The 20496-nt window shown below is 54.5% G+C and overlaps 3 protein-coding genes and 1 long non-coding RNA gene across 6 annotated transcripts; 3 read left to right on the plus strand and 1 right to left on the minus strand.

Moving 5' to 3' along the window:
- Positions 1 to 919: 919 nt before the first annotated feature.
- Positions 920 to 8122, minus strand: LOC311437387 (cytosolic 5'-nucleotidase 1A-like). 3 transcript variants are annotated; one of them, XR_014693434.1, is made up of 8 exons: positions 7644 to 8122; positions 5912 to 5956; positions 5163 to 5330; positions 4680 to 4809; positions 4366 to 4488; positions 3117 to 3295; positions 2202 to 2588; positions 920 to 1896 (listed from the first exon to the last, which is right to left on the minus strand). XR_014693434.1 is itself a non-coding variant. In XM_084520607.1 (7 exons), the coding sequence occupies exons 2-7, from the start codon at positions 5954 to 5956 to the stop codon at positions 2286 to 2288; spliced, it is 948 nt and encodes a 315-aa protein (XP_084376733.1). In that variant the 5' UTR covers positions 7644 to 8117; the 3' UTR covers positions 920 to 2285. The 3 variants fall into 3 exon arrangements, 2 of the variants coding, with proteins under 2 accessions (XP_084376733.1, XP_084376734.1); XM_084520607.1 differs by having other exon boundaries at positions 920 to 2588; positions 7644 to 8117; XM_084520608.1 differs by having other exon boundaries at positions 920 to 2588; positions 5912 to 6022; positions 7644 to 7780.
- On the plus strand, positions 2239 to 3729 carry LOC311437389. Its single transcript, XR_014693435.1, has 2 exons — positions 2239 to 2507; positions 3171 to 3729. It is a non-coding gene; the product is annotated as an uncharacterized lncRNA (long non-coding RNA).
- A 954-nt stretch (positions 8123 to 9076) lies between the features above and the next one.
- Positions 9077 to 13302, plus strand: SYT8 (synaptotagmin 8). The gene is made up of 9 exons (XM_084520673.1): positions 9077 to 9218; positions 10550 to 10678; positions 11043 to 11200; positions 11523 to 11618; positions 11811 to 11978; positions 12111 to 12278; positions 12416 to 12533; positions 12646 to 12779; positions 12865 to 13302. Exons 2-9 carry the CDS (start codon positions 10567 to 10569, stop codon positions 13096 to 13098), a joined length of 1188 nt encoding a protein of 395 aa, XP_084376799.1. The 5' UTR covers positions 9077 to 9218; positions 10550 to 10566; the 3' UTR covers positions 13099 to 13302.
- A 2836-nt stretch (positions 13303 to 16138) lies between these two features.
- On the plus strand, positions 16139 to 20076 carry LOC311437391 (uncharacterized protein). The gene is made up of 5 exons (XM_084520613.1): positions 16139 to 16191; positions 17109 to 17206; positions 17289 to 17378; positions 18165 to 18346; positions 18540 to 20076. Exons 2-5 carry the CDS (start codon positions 17119 to 17121, stop codon positions 19392 to 19394), a joined length of 1215 nt encoding a protein of 404 aa, XP_084376739.1. The 5' UTR covers positions 16139 to 16191; positions 17109 to 17118; the 3' UTR covers positions 19395 to 20076.
- Positions 20077 to 20496: the final 420 nt, after the last annotated feature.

Consider the following 20496-nt stretch of genomic DNA (forward strand, 5'->3'; position numbering starts at 1 on the left):
AGCACCTCGCGGCCTGCCACCGCTCACATGCTCCTGTCCCCAACTGCCTTGACTCAGCTAATCCCCCTCACCCAAGGCACTGACCAAGCCGGCCTTAAATTTAGTTTCATCTCGGGGTGAGGGATTGCCTCATGGCCACTGGAAAAGGTCAGAGCAGCTCAGGGTGGCCCGGACATCTGTGACCACCAGCAGGTCCCCACCGTGAGGTGCCACCGGGCCGGATGCAGGCATTCGGCTGCCAAGCCCCAAAATATCTGACCTCCATACAAGTGGGACGAACATCTGCCCCCGCTTGTTTGGAGCATCCCATAATTAATGTTTGCTTGGTGATTGAGGCTGACAGGTACTTAGTGTTATTAGCAAATCATTAGGAGCTGATGTTGATGTCACTACTTTTAGACATCTCATTTCAGCATCTGGACTTGGCAGAAAGGTCTTTTTTTTGGAGGTGGTTCCCTCCAGAAGTTCTTCTTGCTGGGGCGAGACATGTCCCAGAACCGGGGCAGCAGGGACACAAGTGGGAACACAGCAGCCACCCCATGTCCCGTGATAGGGACATCTGCCTCGCCCACGGTCCCATGCGCAGGGTGGAGAAAATCCCCTGGGTGGGAGCGTGTGGGAGCTAGCATGGAAGTACATGTACGTGGGGAGGGGGAGAACTGCTTTAAATTAAATATTTTGGCATTTCCTGAAGTTTGTGTGTGGATTTTGATGGCCTTTGCTCTGCAAGGAGCTAATCCAAAACCCACTGAAGGTTTCCTGTGCTCACAGCAGGATCAAGCCCACCCTGATATGCTCCACGTGCACATGGCTGGGTAAGGCCTGGATAAAAATCCTCCATGCCTGCAAAGCAGCTCCAAGATATTGCACCCCTCTTCCCAAGCACACTCAACCAGGGGCACCAGCAAATCACACCAAGTGTCGTTTAATTATTTATTGGGGGAAAAAGCATTGGTGAGAGTGATGAAACCTTAAAAAAAATATGATTATTTCTCTCTGTTCTGCCATAAAATTTGCATTTTTTTTTTTCATTAAAAAAATGGAGAATTAATGCAGCAAAGGGAACTTGTAGTTTCAAGATGGGCTGGGGGTCAAAGTGGTTTTCATGGCTGCTTTTAGGTGTTAGTTTTGGGGGAATGGTCCTGTTCCCCCACAGCATGGGTGGCAGCAGGGCAGCACAGTGGCCTCTAGTGGCAATCACTGACATCCTACCCTGGGGAGAAAAACCTCACAAATGAAGTTTTGGGGCTGTTTTCTGCCTGGTAAAATTAGGCGCAGAATCAAAAGAGACAGAGGAGAGACATCCCTGCATAGGGCTGGCTTTGCACCGTGTAGGTACTGTGGTCCTGGTCTTGCTCGGGACCACACCTACCCTGAGCAGCTTCACCTGGGACCCAACCCATGCCCTCCACCCACAGCCCTATTTAAGCTCAGGCTTTGACACCTAAGCCTGTTTGGAGGTTTGGGTGGTGGTCTACATCCCAAGCCTTATCCCCCTGCATAGCTTGTGCTGCAGGTGGCCCCCTCTAGTGCCCTCACCTGGAGGAACCCCAGAGCTACATCAGTCTCCTGGATGAACCCATCTCACAGCCTTGTCCTCATCCCTGGTCCATCTCCTGCCGGTCCAGGAGCTGTGTCCTACAGGTCTGGGCCTCCTAAGGGCACTCCCTGTGAGCAATGCCTAAAAAAAAAGTTATTTGTTCTCTAATACATGTGGGACTACAGTTTGGGCTTTTTTTCCTCAACCTACTAATTGGTTTCTAAAAGCTTGTAGGTGATTTACAGCTTTAGGGTCTATCCTTGTGCTGAATTTGCTGGAGTTGGTCAGAGCTGAATGAGGGGCTTGGTGACACATCATTCTTCTTAGGAAGCTGAGCATGTCCACCAAGGCAGGGTCTTGGGGACTTGCTTTGAGAAGAGCTCCTGAGATTAAATCTTGGAGGCTAAGTACCACTGAACTTTGCATTTCTAGTGCTTACTTTCATGCTTCCTTCCCCACATGTGTGGGGCAGTAGCTTTGTTTGTCCTTGTAGAAGAAGGAAGGCCCTACAAGACAGGTAGGTAGCAGTCCCTGGGGTCACAGCAGAGGTGTCTGTCCTTCCTGGAGCAGCTGCTAAAGGACCTTGTCTCAGGAGCATTCAGTTCTGCTTGGTGGTCAGTGCTCTCAGGCAATGCTCTCACCCCCTTTCCCTGAGGTTTGCTTGCTGCAGGTTAATAAATCTTTCCTATTCCACCAAGCTGGCCTTCAGCTGGACCGGTCCTGAGAGCTGCTGGTTGTTGGTCCATCAGCAACATGAGGGGACCCAGGCGGATGGTACCCCCATATCTTGAGCCCCCTGGATGTTATGAAGGCCATCATCAAAGAAAATATGCGGCTGGATCTGGGCGAGGATGGGGCCTTTGGGAGCCCCATCCATGAAGAAAGCCTCGTCGATGGCCAGACCCCATTCCCGGAGCGTCTTGATGGCTCGGATGCCCATGTCTCGGCCACTGCGGGCGGTCACCAGGTAGGTGCGGATGGGGCACTCCTCACGGTTGAACTTCTTGTGTATCTTCCCCAGGTGCATGGCAAAGGCTTTCATGGGACCCTGGAAGCACAGCAAGACACTTGAGAGTGGGTAGGAAGGAAAGAAGCATCTGTTCAATCCACTTTTTCCCCTTTCGAGGTTCCTTAGGCCTCTGCAGGACACAGAAGTGTCTGTTGGGTATAGGTTTGGGCAGTGCTGGGACTCGTGCTGTGTACTGGCCACACTCATGCCCTGGGGTGCTCAGCAGGAAGGTGAGCCTTGTGGTGCTCATGCAAATCCTGAGGGAACCAAGAAGGTGCAGCACCCCTGGGTGAGGGGATCGGCACAGCATGGCATCCCAGCCTACAAAAGGTCACAGGAACACTCTGGGTAACAATAGCCCCAAATTTTGGGAGCAGATGCTTGCTTACAGAAGACAGCGTGCCAGATCCATCTCCAGAGGGACTCCAGATCAGCCCCTGCTGGGACCGAGCAGTGCTGAATGCAAAGGGAACCCATAACAATTTGTGCTTTATTGGCCACCCACAGCAAAGCCCTAGCAGAGGCAATGCTGATGGTGGGCATGGGGCCTGCAGCCACCTCGCTCACCTCTCCCATGGGCACGGCCTCCATCGCTCGCTCATACTGCACCGCTCCCTCCAGGCCCTGCTCCCGAAAGACCTGGTCGGTCTCGTCGGAGAAGAGCACGGCGTCCCCATCGAAAGCCACGCGCAGAGGGGTACTGGGGGCCTGCACCTCCTGCTGGAAGACCAGCGCTGCCGAGACCCCTGTGGGATGGAGCAAATTGGGTTTGGTGGGGGAACGAGGGAGCCACCATTTCCTGGGGGCAGCTTGTGCATGGGCAGCTCCTCTCCATGCCTCCACAGCCCCATCCAACACTGCAAATGTCTCCAGAAAAGGCAGTGTGGTTGGGTTCTCCAAGCAAAGAGGGTTTCCGTGGGGGTCATCCCGGCCTTTCCAAGGCTGGATTATTTGGGGAGCGCAAGGCAGTGTTGCTGATCAGGGACTGTATGGACACTGAAGCCTGCTAGGAGAACTGCTATGTTGTTGTTAATGCATGGGCAGCACTCCTCCTGGTGCCTGGTCCCTCTGCCAAGCCTGGTGTTAATGCCCAGACTTAGCACTCTGTGCTGTGAGTAATAGGGCCTGGCACCTCCGCTTGATTGGGGTAATTGGCTTAATTACAGGTCTTTTCCTACAAGCTGCTCCCTGCCTGCTCTCATCCGTGGGTTGGGGCTCCTACATGAGACACTTGTTAGAGCAGTGATGATCTTCAGGGAGACCTCAGGATTGGGCTTTGTAGCTGAGGGAGGTCTGGGCTGTGGCTGGCTTGCTCCTGACCTGAAGGACCTTGGCCAGCTGATGTGCTCATACCTGAGCAAATTAATAAGGAGGAGATTAACCCCATTAGAGCTGTCAGGGGCTGTATGCACTCAAATCCAGGTCAAGCATGTGCTTACATTTATCATGAAGGACTCTGCATGTACCAAGAAAGCAAATTCCACAGCATCCTCACAAGACCCTGGGAGGTGATGATGGCCTCCCTCACTGGTCCAGGGAGCAGCATTTTGGGTTAGAAAGGTTTAAACGTTCTGCAGAGAAGGACCAGCGCATGGCAGAGCTGCAGCTGGAATTACACATAAAACACTTGGTTGTGAAGCCATCTGCAAACATTGCTGTTTGGGGGCTGCTGGTGGGGACAGAAGAAGAGTTCAGGACTGCGATGGTGGCCAGAGTGCCATTCATCCCCTCTCATCCATGACAGAATGAGCTCTAGCACTGCTGCTTGGGAAAAGTGTGGTGTGTTTGGGGATGTGGGATGGAGGGGGAGACGCACCTCTCCGGAGGGCATTGCAGACGTCTGTCCTGTCAGCTGAGAGGAAGAGCTTGACCCCGTGGGACTTGAGGTACTGCGTGGAGTCCTCATCGCTGACAAAGCAGAACTTGGAAATCTCCAGGCCTTTGGGTCAGAAAATGTAAGCAAAGTCTGTTACAGGGCTCATTTGTCTTTATGAACCCCTTTCACCTCCTCAGGTTTTTGTGTGCTTTCTCCTGGCCCAGTCTCTGCCCCTGATACACCACCACTGCCTTATCTGCTCCTCAGCCCCCCTGGAGAGAGGATACCCGCCCTCAGGGATGTGCCTCTCCTACCGTAGTGCTTGGCACTGTTAATGATGCGCACACCACTCTCTGGGCTGTTGTTGGAGAGCAGCAGGATGTCAAAGAGGTCCTCCTCTGCTGGGTTGCTCTCCAGGATCTTCTTGTTCACATACTGCACTGCCTAGGAGGAACAGACGAGAGTCTTCTGCAAGGGGCATGACTGTGAGTGTTGTTCTGCAATCCTGTGGCTAGCGGCTGGGGAGGAGGATGTGGGCAGTGGGGACATTGCGCTGCAGCTGCCACCTATGGCAGGACAAGCATGGGGCGGAGAGCAGCCATCCTGTGCAAAGCACGGCTGGGAGGGCAGGGAGCAGGGCACCAGCAAGGAGGTGGAGATGTGGTGAGGGGCACAGGTCTCAGGAGTGCTGCACCTGCACCCTGGGGTGGGGTTTGAGACCTAAAGCCAGGAAGGCTGAGCCTTCAGCCTGCCCTCTTGAGTGCTGGCATGTGCCCCCAGCCCGGCGTGGGGCTCACCTGGATGAAGGCGAAGGCTGTGCCTGGTGGCAGGGGCCTGTCCTGGTTGGCCTGCTGATGCCTCACGTACTCCTCCTTGCCCTTCTCCAGGTAGAGCTGGTGCTCCTCCTCCAGGTTGAAGATGGCTCTGGTGGTCACTGCAATGACCAGTGCCTTGCTGGGGTCTTTCTGCAGGAGAAAGGGGAAAAGAAGGGTTGGGGGAACACAACGGAGGAGCTTGGGGTGGTTGGGACAAGCGTGGAGTAGTGGGGCTGGGCATTGGAGGCATCACCCATGCGTCATGCTTCTGGGCTCTGCTGATGCCGGAGAGCCTTTGAAGGAGGGGTATCAAACTTGATCTTCATCTTCAGGTCACCAAGGATGGAAGCAGGCAGTTGTGAAACCTTAACCTGTTTGGTAAGCACAATATGCTCCGAGGACAGCCCACACAGGAGGGGATTGCTTCATCATTTGTGCATCTGTGGGCACAGCACAGCTGTAGTCAACTGCTTGGGCTGAGCTGGGCATGTCCTGGTGTTTTTATTCTTGCTTTATCTCTTTTTCTGGAGAGACTGATGAAGTAGAAACTGCTGCGTTCTCCTTTGTCATTCCAAAATTAAGTGTGAGCAAATGCATCAGTCCTGTCCATACAACTGAGGCACCAACAATTTTGGCCACCACAGTTTCAGGCTGTGGTGTCATCTCCTACAGCAGCATTTCAAAATGTACTTGAGACTGAGGATCTGCATTTTGTAATGAGCAACTCTTACCTGTTTCACACTGGGGTTTACAACCGTGCTTTCAGGCTCTGCCATCTTCCAGTTCCAGCATCAAACAAGAAAAAATGTACAATTAAACCAACGCGTTACAATACATCCAATCTAAATGGGGGAGAACAGAGAAGAAAAATGGCAAAGAGGGTTGAATATCCTGCCCAGACAAAATGAGCTGGCTTCTGCTGACGACAGCTTTGCTGTGGGAAAACCTGGCCTGAGATCTCTAATTAATTATGATGGAAGAGTGGCTTTTCAAGCAGTGATCACCTTTTCTCCCCTCCCAAAGAATATTTTTCCCTTGGGAATTTCTGAAGGAGTTTGTGGAGCTCTTTTCTCAGCAAACTAAATCTTTATGTACCCTAAATGAGGCTTGGGGATTGAGTGAATCAAGAAGCCTGTGAAAGATCTTACAGATAGGCTTCTAGCTTGCATCCTTACTTGCTACTTTTTGTCCAAATGGAGAATTTCTGTCCCCAGATAAGTAAATTCGCTGCATGAGAGATCATTTGTGGGTGTAAAAGGCCCAAGTAAGTTGAGATGCGTGGTGGATGCTTGGGTGCAGGATGCTCTACACCACAGGCATCTGTGCAGGCAGACCAAAGTCCTGGGGAGTTGCGTGGTCTGCCTGTGCCTAGTAGCCAAGGAAGAAATTCCACTTTTGCATGCCCAGGTCCTGTGGTTTCCACAACCGCCTTGCTGTACACTTTGTTTCTCTGTGCTAGTTAGTGCTATAAGTGGACACTGGGATTCAGCCTGTGGGATGGGATTAGCTCCTGTTCCCACAGGGGTTATTTCCATCCCACAGCTCCTAAAAATATACTGTGGGGTTTCTCGGGAGAGCAAAGGAGGTGAGGACGGCTCTGCCTGGAAGTGCTGAGAATGGCAAGGGAATTACAACCTTGTTCCCCCTTTAATGTGCTGCCTGATTAATGGGGTGAGAGGCTGTGCTAGCATAGACCAGAAAGAGCATACAGGGTGAAGAGTCAGGGTCTGCACGGGGAAAATCTCACTGACAAACGTCTTATTGCTGGGGACTTCACCCTCCTTGCTGTCCTGCCACGCTTGCTGCTGGAGGACTTCAGATCCTCATCCAGTGGTCCCTCTGGAGGTACGGATGAAAGGACTTCATATATAATCTGAATAGGGACATGCTCCTGCACGTGTGCTCCCTAATTTCCCCCTGGGGTGCAAAGCCCCATCAGCAGGGCTGCTCCCCTAGGAGATGCTGAGTATCTCTGTGCTTCTTCCACTTGCACCCTGCATGGGGAAGATCTCATCCTGCCAAGCAGAGCGCTCGGGGTGACAGCTGCCAGCCTGTCTGAGCAGGGAGAATTCCCCTGAAGGGATTTCACCCAGGCTTAAAATATGCAGTGTTTTGGGGCCTCTTAAAGCGAAAGTGAAAGAGGTGACAGGAGCCGAGGCGCGCTTCACAGAGGGAGAGCAGCCCCTTTAATTTCTGCTCTGTCCCTTGAAACCTGGCACACCAAGCCTGATTCTCCCCTCTCTCTCTTCCTATAGTAATTGAAGCGTTGTTTACATACAGCCCTTACACAGATACATATAACACACACCTACATGTGCACACATCTGCAAGCACCACACACGCAATGCCATACACACAAATACTTAAGGCAGATGCTTGCTGGACCCCACAGCTTAGCATCGCCTACCTCCAGCTGGGAAAGAAAGTGCTGAGGCTTTGCTAGAGACAAAAGCCCAAACTCACCTCCAGCGCCACTTCCCTTCCCTGGCGTGGTGTCCAAACCTCTGCCCAGCTTCGCCCAAGATGCTGCTGTTGATATCTGCCTGGAGCTGGCAGGAAGCAGGCAGGAGCTGTGCTGGGGCTCAGCCCCGCTGCTGGCGTGCTGGGATTTGTAGGCAGCCCCGTGGGCTGGCTTCGTGCCCAGCCTGGGTGGCATTTCCCGAATCAGCCCTGGCCAGCCTCCTGGGGAGCTTTTTTTTTTCCCTCAATTTCTGCTTGCAAGCACTGTCATTCGGTTTATTTTTGTAGGTGGGTTATTTGAAATGTGCCTCTGGACCTCTCATTTTCTAGCCCTTGCCTGCATAGCTGTCGTGCTTTTGACCAAAAATACAGGAGTGCCTCTTCAGGAGCATGCACAGGGCAGCCTCTTCACATATGTAATTTTACTGCACCAATTTTGTGTCCTTGTTCATTTCTCTTCTGAAAGCTGGGGTTGTTGCCATGCGTTACCAGATCTCCTCCCACATCACAGGCTGCAAGCAGGGTCCTGCTGCCATGCAGCTGTTTCTCTGAGATGCTTGACTTCAGCAAACAGCCAGCTGAAAGTGCTGGCAGTGAGCTCAGCATTCAGCATGTGTGTGTGAACCCCCTTTCCCTGAGTAATTTTATTGGATGTGTTCCCTTCCCCCCTGCCCAGTTTCCATTATATGTTTCTCCTGTGCATCCTCCAGGTCTGCCAATTCAGAAAAAAAAAAAAAAAAAAAAAAAAAGTATTTTGTCATCTGTGTCCCCTCTCCAAAATCTTGCTGCAGCATCACTCCTGCAGCATCTTTTGCACCTGGAGATGATGTTTCTCCATGCAGCAGGATCTCAGGGTGCTTGTGAGCAGGGCTGTGTTGTGGGGGCTAAGGACGTCCCTGGCACCTCTCTAGGGTATGGCAATGCCTTGGTGGCTACAGGAAAATCCAGAGGTGGTTTCTGGGGCCTCTCCTTACTTTTTGGATGTGCCGCTGCTTTTGGGCATCAGGCACTCATGGTATTGCTCCCCACTTCCAACAGCAGCCCTGAATGTCTGCAGGGACAAGGCAGTTTTTAGGCTGAATTGACAGCAAGAGAAGAAATGAGGATCAATTTGAGATGGGGATGCTGCTGAAATCACCCCTGACCCATCCCCTGGCACTAAGCACACGGAGCCTCGTGCTGTGCCCTGTCCTGGCATTGCTGCCGGGCTGGCCTGGAGGTTTGGGTTCGTCCCCAGCAGCGATGCTGGCCGGCTCGCTGCAGCCAGGAGCGCAGGGCAGGGAGTTGTGCTTCCTGCTCGGGCAGGGAGTTCCCCACTGGCTTTTCGCCTGCGTGAGCACCGCTTGGGTCAGCGGTGAGGTGGGGCTGGCCGAGGAGCTCGGTTCCTGGGCTGGCAAAGCAGACTTTCCAGTTTCGGCTGTGCTGTGCACGGGGAAGTCACTGTCCCTGCTGTGCCCCCAGCCCCGTGCCCGGTGGGGACCTGTTTTGTCCCACAGCATGTCCCTGCCACGTGCCGTGGCTGGAGCAGGAGCCCAAGCAGAGGGGAAGGGAGACTGAGGCTGGGAAGGAGACACCGTGGTAAGTTTGGTTTTGGGACCCTGGTCAGCATGGGGTGGGGGAGAAGGAGAGGGCTCCCCAAGTCCTTTTGCAGAAGCAAGAATGCTCGGTGCTCCCAGGTGGTGGCTGGGTTGTCCCCATTGCCCCCAAAACAGCGGTTTGAGTCACCTCACAGGGCTGGGCTGAGCTTTTTCCTTGTAACTGGGGCTGAAATCAGACAGCCATAGGGCTCTGGTGGGAAAAAACATGATAAAACATCTGAGCCCATGTGGGGTGGGCATCTGCTTGCCCACGCTGGCACTGCCCGAAGCTGGAGCCTCCTGAATAATGAAGGTATATCACCAGGTTGCCGCTGCTTTCTGCACATGGGAACAGGGGAAACAGATCACTAAAACTCAATGGTGAGGCTGTGAGCTGAGCGTGAGTTTCCGATGACACCAATAGCCCAGAAGTCATTTAACCTGCATCCCGCCGCCCTAGCAGGGATAAAGAGCTCTCCTTCATCCCTGTGCCAGCCAGCAGAAGAGCCCTGTTGTCTTAAAAAAATAATAAAAAAAAATAAAATTAAAGAGCATCCCTGTGCAAAGAGCCCTGCAGTGCTGGTGTGGCCAAGGTAAACACGTGCATACCTGCCGGCCCTCGTCACCGTGCTGGGAAGAACACACCCCAGGCCATGGTTCCTTAGAAGGTGGCCTCCAGGAGGCTGTGGAGAGTGTTTTCTGGTCCCTTTGGAGGCTTCTAGCATGAGATGTGCTCTCCTGCTGGCTCCTTCAACCCCAAGTCATAGCAGCTCTGCTGCTGCTCATCATCCAAAGCAGGGAGAGAAGAAAGCTTAGGTTACAATGAAACATTCATGTGAGGAGAGCACATCAATTAAAATAATAATTATAAAAAACCAACACCAATTCTGGTTTAAGCATGAAGCCTGCTCTTAATGCACGTCAGCGTTGCCATGTGCACCAGCCAGGCTGACGCAGTTTCCGAGCTGGCATGGTGGCACTGCTGGCACTGCTGATACCCATCGTGTGGCCACCAGCCCTGCTGCGAGCGATGGTGCAAGCCCTGAGCCCTGCGAGAGGGCAGGGAAGGGCTGCAATGAAGTAAAGGAACTGGTCACGGAGGGGAGATGAGGATTAAATGAAAAACCAGCTCGAGCAGAGACTGTCCTGCCTGTGGGAACAGCTCTGCTCCATTTCACACCTCATTTCCAAAGCAGCCGAGCCCTAAATGCTTACTCTGGGCTTTATCTTAGGATTTTAATTGTGTTTACTCATTAAATCTCTGCACCACCAGCAGCACATGTGCTCCTGGAAAGGAAATCCCCACCCTGTTCATTTTGTTTGCCTCCCCAGGTCACCTGCACTTCTCCATGGCCAAGGCGTTGAGGATCAGTGGGGCTACAGCCTCCCCGCTCCCCGGTAGCCCCGTGGCTACTACGGCTCCACCGGGCTTCCTCAGTGGCTTCGTTGGCCGCGTCCCATGTGAGTACAGCTGGGGCTGCTCTCGCCCTGCTCCCTTGGGAAGCGTTATCCTAGGGGCCCTGCCTCTGTTCCAGGTTGCATCCCTTCCTCTCCCCCCTTCCAAATCCTATTTTCCAAAGGGGTGTGAGGACCACCATGGCCAGGGATGCTGCGGAGCAGCCCCACACCTCCCCAGGAAAGATCCTTGTCACCCATGTCAGGCACGGTCTCTACCTGCAGCCTCCTAGTGTTGGGTCTTTTCAGGATTTTAGGGTCAAGCCCCTCAAACGCAACTTTGTAATGCTGTAATGCTAGGAGGGGAATATAAATGCACTCTGCATGTTTTTGTTTGCTTTTAACTCTTCTGTCCACCTTGTTGCACCAGTACCCAGATGGGCGCTCATCGCCGTGGCGCTGGCAGTGGCTATTCTGCTCCTCCTCTTCCTCATCTGCATCATCAGGTGCTGCTGTGCCAAGAAGAAGCCCAAGAAGAAGGAGAAAGTCACCTTGCATGCCATCAGCAGCTCCACCACAGCCAGCCTTGTGCGTCCTGCTTTGCCCTCTTCCCCACCACCCTCCTAGCAGGAGGTTTGCCCTGTGCTGCCCATCTTCCCCCCAGGTCCCCAGAGTGGTGGGACTGGTTGTAGATGTGCAACCTGGGATTTCTGGAGGGGGGCTCTTTTAAACCTCACCTTTAGAGCATCTTGGTCTGCACGGTGCATTGTGCCTGGACAGACAGCGGGGATGTGAGAGCTCAGCTTGGTCCCCATAGGCTGGGAACAGAGCTGGGGGTCCCACCCATGCATGGGAACACACCTGAGCATTTGGGACCCCACCATGAGGGATGTGCTACTCTCTGCTGCAGGTCCAGCCCGAGATGGAGGACCTGGAGCAGGGCCCGGAGCAGACGGGGCGAGGAAAGCTGCAGTACTCGCTGGAGTACAACTTCCACGCGCAGGAGGTGGGGCTGCTGTGAGGCTGGGCTCTTGCATGGTCCCTCCATGGCCCATCAAGACCCAGACATCCATCCCTGCTGTCCCTACCCTGCTGGCTTTCATGCTTACATGGTGTGGTGACATCTCTGAGAGCTCGCTTGCTTTTCACGTCTCCCCATCCTCCTCTGTGCGGTGACCTCGTGCATCGTTCTTTCAAGCTGAAGGTCGGTGTGAAGCAAGCAGCTGATCTGAAAGCCATGGACAACGGGGGCACGTCTGACCCTTATGTTATTGTCTACCTGACGTCTGACATGAGGAAGAAGTATGAGACCAAGGTTTACCGCAAGACCCTGAGCCCCGTCTTCAACGAGAGCTTTACTTTCCAGGTAGGATGCCCTGGCTGCTGATGGTTCCTTCATCCCATCGGGAGCAGTGCATGGGTGCTGCTCTCCAGGCAGGGAGATACCTTTGCTGTCATTGTGTCTGTCACCCCATCCTTCATGGGTCCTCCCCTGCAGCTGCCCCATGCGGAGGTGTCCGAGTCCACGCTGGTGATGCAGATCCACGACTTCAACCGCTTCGCCAAGCACGACACCATCGGCGAGGTCCGCCTGCCGCTGGCCAGCGTCAACCTGCAGCACGTCATCGAGCAGTGGAGCAACCTGGCAGTGGCCAGCAAAGTCGAGGTTGGTGGGAAAAGCCCCCGAGAGGGACATGTTGTTGTCCCTCTTGCCAACCACTAAGGAGGTAAAGCTTTGGGTCTTGTCCACCTCGAGCACCTCCTGTGCTGGGTACCCCTGCTCATTGCCCACGTCTCCATCAGCAAGAGCGGCTGGGAGACATCTGCTTCTCACTGCGCTACGTCCCCAGCACCGGCAAGCTGACAGTGCTCATCCTGGAAGCCAAGAAGCTGAAACGGATGGACTCCCATGGGCTGGCAGGTTGGCAGGGGCTGCTCGTGCTCACAGCTCCCTACCTGGTGCTAATGATAGCACCGAGAGCTCTCAGGGCTTTGCAGATCTTGGTGTGGAACTGTCCCCTCTCTCTCCTCAGATCCCTTTGTCAAGGTGCATCTCATCCTGAACAGGAAGAAATGGAAGAAGAAGACAACAAGTGTGAAGAAAAACACCTTGAGCCCTTACTTCAACGAGGTGTTTGTGTTTGAGGTGCCTTTCAATCAGATTCAGGTGGGTTTCCCTGCAGCGCCCAGCTCTGAGCAGGTCTCTGGGCAGGTGTGGGTCCGACTGATGCTCTTTCCCCTGTCCCCACCAGAACGTGGATGTTGTCATCTCCGTCTGGGACTACGACAGAGTGACCAAGAACGAGCCCATCGGCAAACTCTTCCTGGGCTGCCGGGCCACGGGCAACCAGCTGCGGCACTGGTCCGACATGCTGGCCAACCCGCGCCGGCCCCTGGCCCAGTGGCACAGCCTGCAGCCTGCCGACGTGGTGGACAAAGCCCTGGGGCTGAAGTCCCACCTCAAGCTGCCCCTGGCCACCAGATAGAGGGGGCGAGAGCCCCAAATGGGTTGAGGGCTCTTCTTGGCCAAGAGAGGAGCTGGCTGCTGGTGCAGCTCATGCCCTGGGCAATGCCAGAGCAGGGCAGATCTGCACTGGGGGGATGCTGGAGGGGAAGGTGTGGATGGGGGTCCGGCTTGTCCCAGCCCCTCGCAGGCTGGGGGGACAAATACAGAAAGGCTCATTGGAAAACACTGAGTCCCTGGGTATTTTTAAAAGTTTTAAAGTTAATTTTTGCGGGTTTTTAACTGAGACCAAGATCTTGAACCACCCTAAGAGGCTTGGGGGGAGACGAAGAGGATGGGCTGGTGAGGAAGGCATTGGAGACACAGGACTAACTCTTTACTGACTCTGTGATCAGCACACTTTGTGTCCTGGCAAGAGGCTAAAAGAAACAGCAAAATCAGCCCCTAGTTGTCCATGCAGCTTCACTCTTAGCCTGTTCCTGGCCTGACTTTGGCCCGTGCTGGGCTGTGCACCCTGAGATGTGTCCCGGGGGGTGGGACTCACCAGCAAACATCCCTACGGACCCTGCAGATGAGTCTGCAGTGCTGGCTCCATCCACCCCCATGTGGTCCTACAGAGCCGAGTCCATGGGGTTTTAACCCCAAACCTGGAGGTGCTACTGGGGTGGGGTGATGCTGAGCATGCACCTTGTCCTCTTGCTTTCATGCTTTGGGCACTCTGTGCTGATGAAGGCTGGGCTGCAGCCCTCATCTCAGTTCAGGGTGGGTTTTGCATAGTCTGCTTGTGCCCCCCTGTCCTGCCTTGTGGGGCCTTGAGATACATGTGGGATATGGAAGGAAAGATGCCTCCTGGGACAGGGTGGATCCTCTGAGCCCTCTGCAGGTGGAAGCTCCCTGCATTGGGCTAACTCCAAAGCCCAGGAGCCTCCTAGCTCCCTGAATTAGTATTTCAAGGAGCTAATAAGGGAGAGCCTCTTTGCTTCAGCTGAGAAGAGTTAAGCCAGATTGGCTCAGATAGTGCCTGACCCCTTCCCATTCCCACCCGAGGGGATTGCTCCTGCTCTGAAATGTTCTGGGAGAAAACCTCCCTTCTGGCCTTCTGCATCAAAGCAGCCACAGCATGGCGGAGATTTGGGTTTGTATCACTGCATGTGGCCTCAAAAGACAAAAGGAAAGTAATTTGCACCGGGCAGCCTGTGGGAAGCTGTGGGCTCTGGAGGGGGAGAGCCCCAAGCATTAATGAAGAGCCATTAATATTGAAAAGCGGTTAATCTGCAATTATCCCTGGCTCCGCAGAGTGACTACGAGAGAGTTAAACAAATACGGTGAAGCTGGAGAAGATTATGGAAGCTCTCGATAGAGATTAATGACCTGAGCTTAACTATAAAAAGCTGCCGTGTCTGCTGTTTAATAAATGCTAACCGGGCTTCGCTGCGGCCGTGGTGAGGGGAGAAATGACAGGGTTGTTTTGGGATGGCTGTGACAAGGAGAGTGGGGCTTCTGCTGGGAAACAGCATCATCTGGCTGCCCTTAAGGAAATGGAGGAGGAAATCAGTCACCTGAGAAATGCTTGCAAAAGGACGCTGGGTGAATTAAACCCTCAGCCTTAAACCGAGCTGGGAGGGGCTGTGCAGAAGGGAGCAGCTCTGGGGGAGATTTTTGGGGCAGCTGGGGACCCCAGGAGCGAGCACCCAGCTGGGCAGGCTCCGTGCTGCCCCAGGTGAGCCTCGGGGAGGTACAGAGCCACCGGCTGAGGTGTTTGCTCAAGAGGGAAAGGTGCCTGGGTGGGGATAGTATCCACCCAGCTCTGGCTTTTAATGCCCTGCCAGGGCTGCTTTCTAGCTCTGGTGTTGCTTTTCCCTCTCCTTGCATCCCCACCAACACGTCCCCACGGCCCGTTGTCCCCCTGCCCGCCCCGTGTCTCCTGCCCAAGCGATGTTCCTGGGAGGGCTGAGCGTGGAAATGAGCCTCAGGAGGAGGGTGCCCTGGTGGAAGGCGCAATGGGGAGCGCTGCTGGGTGAGAGGGAAACCAACCTCAGCTTGTGTCTGTGCTGGATTCCCGTGTCTGCATCTAGAGGGCAGGGCAGGTACATGCTGGGATATGGGGCTCCATTATCTGTGCTCCCAGCCAGAGCTCGGCCTCCTCATGAGGTCTCCTACAAATGAACACGGGTGCGAGGCAGAAAGGCCTGGTCCTGCACTGCTGGGGCAAAGGGGGGCTTGCTGCTGGGTTTGGGGGAGGAAGGAAGAGAACCAAAGCCAGGAGGCTCAGCCTGTGGGGTGGCAGGCTGGGAGGCTGTGGACCCAAATTACAAAGGAAATACAATTAGTTATGAGGGGGCAATCACCCTGAGGGGTCAAACTTCAGGAGGGGTGTGGGATCTCCATCCCTGAGGATGTTCACACCTCAGTGAGACGCTGCCCCTGGCTCTGAGCAGGACCTCGCTCTGGATCTAACCCTGCTGGTGGCCCTGCCCTGGGTTGGGGCTGCAGCAGGCAACCTCCAGGAGTCCCTCCCAAGTGAATTATTCCCTCGCTCAGTGATTTTATGATTATTGGTCCCTGTGCTTTAGGAAACCAGCCTGGAGAGCTGCACCAGGCGAATGCTGAACATTATACATGCTTGTCACCATTCGTCTGCCGTGAGACAAAAATGATTATGGGCTGTCATCGTTCAGCCTGGCTATGTGCTGGCTGTCCTCCAGCCTCAGATTTTTTTTTTTTTGGCTGGTCTCACAGTTTTTGAGCACTGGAGACTATCTAAGCTTCTCTCACAAGGAGTAAGTGTGCCCATTTTATAATGATGCTAGTTAATGAATATTTATCTCACAATCCTATGGTGAAACTTTGCCACACACAGAGTTCCTCCTCTAAAACTCCCGAGCTCCTGGGTTTACAGGGTGTTATGCAGGCTGTAGGTTTTTTTCTTTTACAGTATATTTTTATGTGGTTTCAGAGAGAAAGAAAGTTGACTTAAAAAATAAATAAATAAAAATGCCGAGAGTGGGATGCTTCCCGAAACTACATCTCCCAGGCTGCCCCGCTGCTGCTGCTCCCTGGGGTGCGAGACGGGGGTCCCGGCCCCACAGGCGCTGGCATCGTGCCCCTGCCCACGGTAAAGCCCTGGGGCTGGGTGTGGGGGGTGTTTTGGGGCAGGGTCCTGAGCTGTGTGGGGCTGCTGCTGTGGGGAAGGGGGATTGGGAAGAGCCGAGGGGCACGGGAAGGAGGGAGGAGCGGGGGGTCTTTGTGCTGGACTGCGAGCGGGGGGAGCGGGCCTGCCCTGAGTGAGGCTGTTGGTTTCTTGGAGGGGCAGGGAGCTCTTTCCCGACCCCCTTCACTTTTTCCCATCCTCTGCCCTTTCCCCATCCCCTTCCCCTCCGTGTGCTTCCGATAGCTGGGTGCTGTGCTGCCAGCACCCTGTGGCTCGTAGTTTGTGCCTCGAGGCACGCAGGTATCTGAAGAAAGGGGTGCACGGATCTGTGAGCTGTAAAGGTTTTACGCCCAGATTCTGGGGGCAGCTAGCTTGACCCACGTGCAGAGGTTTCTCTAGGGTTGTACATTCAAGGGAATTAAAAGACTGAGTGCTGGGACATCAAATATTTGCGTTGATAAAACTGACCTCTTTGGAGGTGCTGAACAATCACTGTTCTGCTGGCTTCTGGAAGCCGTCACCTTCTCATCCCACTTAAAGAAATACTTGCCTTTAAATTGCAGATAATGAAGGTTTTTAAAGTCTCCTATCCCTTGCCCCTTTTCCTATCTCTACTCCCACTCTTTTTCCCGCTGTGACTGCCTGCTGCTGGGGCTCTGGTATCTGGGGCTGTTCCTGCCCCAGCCTGGGCTCATGTTACTCCTGGATCACTCATGCCGTGGAGGTGTCCCCAGGAGCACCTCCACCACGGGATGCCTCCGTCCTGAACACCCCAGGGCTGATAATGGGGGTGCAGAGATCACCCTGCTCCCCCACAGCTCCTTCTATCTCAGCTTTGTAGGCAGAAAGAAACCCAAACCTCCTGCTTCTCCATATTTCAGGCTTGGCAGCATGGAGCCACCGGAGAAGCAGCACAAGGACCTTGTGGCTGTCGTGCTGGAGGGCAGAAAGTGCCCCCCGAAGAAGAAGGGTGTCACGGGTGAGTGGGTGCCTGCCTCTAGCGACTTCTCAGCTGGGTGCGGAGTTTTTCAGCAGTCTGTGCTCATCCCTTCCCTCCCCAGGCAGAATCATGGAGCACCTCCAGAGGACCTTGCAGAGGCCCATCTCCTGGCGGCTGTCTTCTCCCGTGGCTCTCCCGCGGTGCTGCACAGGTGGGTGAGGCTGCCGAGGGGCTTCACCACTGCTGTTTTTTCTAAAAATGTGTTTTCTTGGCTCACGTGGTACTTGGGGAAAAAATAAAAAAACACCAAACAATAACAAAACCATGTGTAAAAAACAACAGTGGGGTTGAAGTGGATAATTTCTAAAGGATCATAACTGATGTGGCCACTGGTTTGCAGAGCAGTTGCTAACCTTGGGGAGGGAAGTGCTTTGCACTTTATCGCTTTTGTTTTTGATCTCAGTTGCCACTTCACATTATGTTATTATTCTTACTCTAACAAAGTATTCTTGCTGCAGCCTCATTTTGGCATGGAGAGCCTGAAAGCCATTTCGGGTGTGGAGGCATGCTGAAACCTTACTCATTTAATCACACGGAGGTCTCAGTCTGCTCTCCAGACACGTCCTGGCTCCTGCTCTGGTCTCTAGCAGGCACTGAGGTCGTGCAGACACAGGGACACCGTGCCCAGGTGTCAGGTCGCTGCAGTAATTCTACCCTGGGGCAGGCTCGGTGGGAATGCCAGATGGATCACCTCCTGGGTACATCAGTGCTGGTCCGAGGGGTTAGCTGGTGGCTTTCCCAAGGGCAGGGGCTAAGGCACCTTCTGCCGAAGTGCACGTGATGGCAGTGGGAAAAGCTCCAGCAAGGAGTGAGCCCTGAGCTCAGGCCCCTCACTTTGGCTCTCGATGTGTCCTCTCCATCGCTGGAGGCAGGTTCAGAGGGCAGATGCTGCTGCTGCTCATGAAAGCCCTTGTGTTGACTTGTTCTGTCCCTCCAGGCTCTTGCCCAAACCTGATGAGGAGTAGCAGTGAGGCACGAGGAGAGAAGCCCGGGGAGGTGGTGTCTGCAGCCCCGCAGCCTGGCAGGATGCCCCGGTCACCCTGCTGGTCATCATCAGCAGGAAGGGATGGCCCCAACAGCACGGCACACCAGGGCTGGCGGAGCGGTCTGGGGGTCCAGGTGGGCACCTGCTGCACGCCCGTACCTCTGTGCAGGGCAATGGGCTGGGTGTTCGGGTACTGGGGATGTGCAAGGCCCTTGGGGCTCTATTGTCTGTGGGTGGGTTGGGGTCCCAATGCCTGCTCGCGTCTCCTTGCCCGAGCAGCTGAGAGCTGAGTTTCTGCGCTCTCACCAGTCCTTCCCTGTCTTGCAGGTGGAGGAGGCTGACAGCAGAGGACCAGCCCACAGTGTGGGCTCCCTGGTGCTGGCATCCCTTCCTTGTGCCCTCAGACCCAGTCCCTCCCCTCCTTCTCTCCTGCCTCGTCCATCACCCTCCCCTCCCGAGGCCAAGCTTGCCAGCCACTTCCCCCTCTTCTCACCGCTGTCACAGGGCTCCGGGCCTGGCTCCAGCCCTCTGCCCTGCGCTGGCCCCAAGAAACTTCACAGAGGGAGCTGGAAGAAGAAGAACCCGCATCCTGAAGAGCACCGTGGCCCCAGCCCAGAGGAGCCTGCACGTTTCCCCTTCGCAGGACCCATCATTGCCCAGATAACCGACTGCATCTACCTGGGGAACCTCAACGCTGCCTACAGCGGGCGGGTGCTGTGCACAAATGGCATCGACAGCATCATCGATGTGAGCTCCCTGCCCAGGGACCGCAGCCTGAGCATCATCCCCTGCACCTGCGGCCGGGCAGGCTTCAGGCACAGCTGGCCACGGCTCAGGGTTGACATCAGGGCTTCCCTGCACGGGGGTCATCACGAAATAGGGCAGCCTTGCTTCTTGGACATCAACGAGTGCATCAAAGCCTCAGTGGAGAAAGGGAAGCGTGTCCTCATCCACTGCAGGGATGGTTACTCTTTAGGTCCTACTTGTGTCATCCAGTACCTGATGGTCAAGCACAGCATGGGACTGCTGGCAGCCTATGGGTTTGTGAGGGCACGGTACCCACTGAACATCCAGGAGTGCCATCAGGACCTGCTGGTGGCTTTGGAGATGTCCCTGCAGCCTGGCACTGCCAGCTTGGCGTGCCTGAAGCACTCCCTGTCGAGGAAGATGGCGTGGAGCTAAATGGGACCTGGTGGCTGTGCTGTTTGCCAGCAGCCCCACAGGAGAAGAGCCAAAAGGAAAATAAAATGAACCCCATGTCACGGGGAAAGAGAAAACCGTAGCTGTGGGGTGTGTAGGACAGTGCTGGCACGGGATGCAAAGGTGATGGCTTTGCTTTGCAGAAGCTCCTAGAGGCTGGTGTTGGCAGACATAAAGCTTGGGGAGCTCCTGGGGACATGCCAGAGGGAGAGGGGATGTCCTGGGCAAGGGTGGGAGCTACGTGCATTGGTCTGATGTGATCTGGGGAAAAGGCAGTCAGCCACCCCGTTCCTCAGTCACCCTGCGGAGCTTTTACCATGCACACTACTGCTGTTGGGCTGCTATTTTTTTATTTTTATTTTTTTATTTTTTCGCCTGATAATATCATCCTTGGAAACAAGGCCTAAGGTCTCCTGGTGTTGTGCTGGACAAGTCACCACATGGCCCCTGCCCACTTGATGCTACCAGGGTGCTGAAGAGGAGACAACCCAGCTCCTTGGGCACGGGGACTTCTTGAACCCATCACCCTCTGGCTTTGATCTCTCCTCCAAGAGCTGCTGTCTGGCAGGCCAGCAGGGGCCAGGATGGGTGTAGTTCTGTGGGGGGCTGAAGAAAATGGCTGCAGACACTTTGGAAAGAATAATAAAAAGTTGGTTTAACTTTAGGGTCATGCGTGGCTCTCCTGGGGTGAGTATGAAGGAAAAGTGAAGTGGCTAAGCTGTGCCTTGCTGGGTGACCTCTGCTGCTGACTGCTTGGGGTGGCTGCTGTCTGTTCCCAAATGCACTCACTGCACTCTCTGTTCTTTATTTTTCTGAGAAGCCGGCTTTAGCTGGGCCGAGCAGATACCCCAGGAAGGCTAGTGGGTATTTCCCAGCTAGAGGCCAGCACCAAGTGACACTGACACTCCTGCTGTGGCAGGGTTGTGGTGATTTCACTACCCAAGCCATCTAGCTCTCGATGTTTGAGAGACTAATCCTGAGCAAACCCAGCCTCGCCCACACAGGACCCCAAAGCAAGACCCCAGCCCCATCTGGGGCTTCTTTGGCAGCACCTGCAGTGCTGCTCATGTGATGCTACAGGCAG

The sequence above is a fragment of the Aythya ferina genome (genome assembly GCF_964211825.1).
Source record: "Aythya ferina genome assembly, chromosome: 5".
Classification (NCBI taxonomy): Eukaryota; Metazoa; Chordata; class Aves; order Anseriformes; family Anatidae; genus Aythya; species Aythya ferina.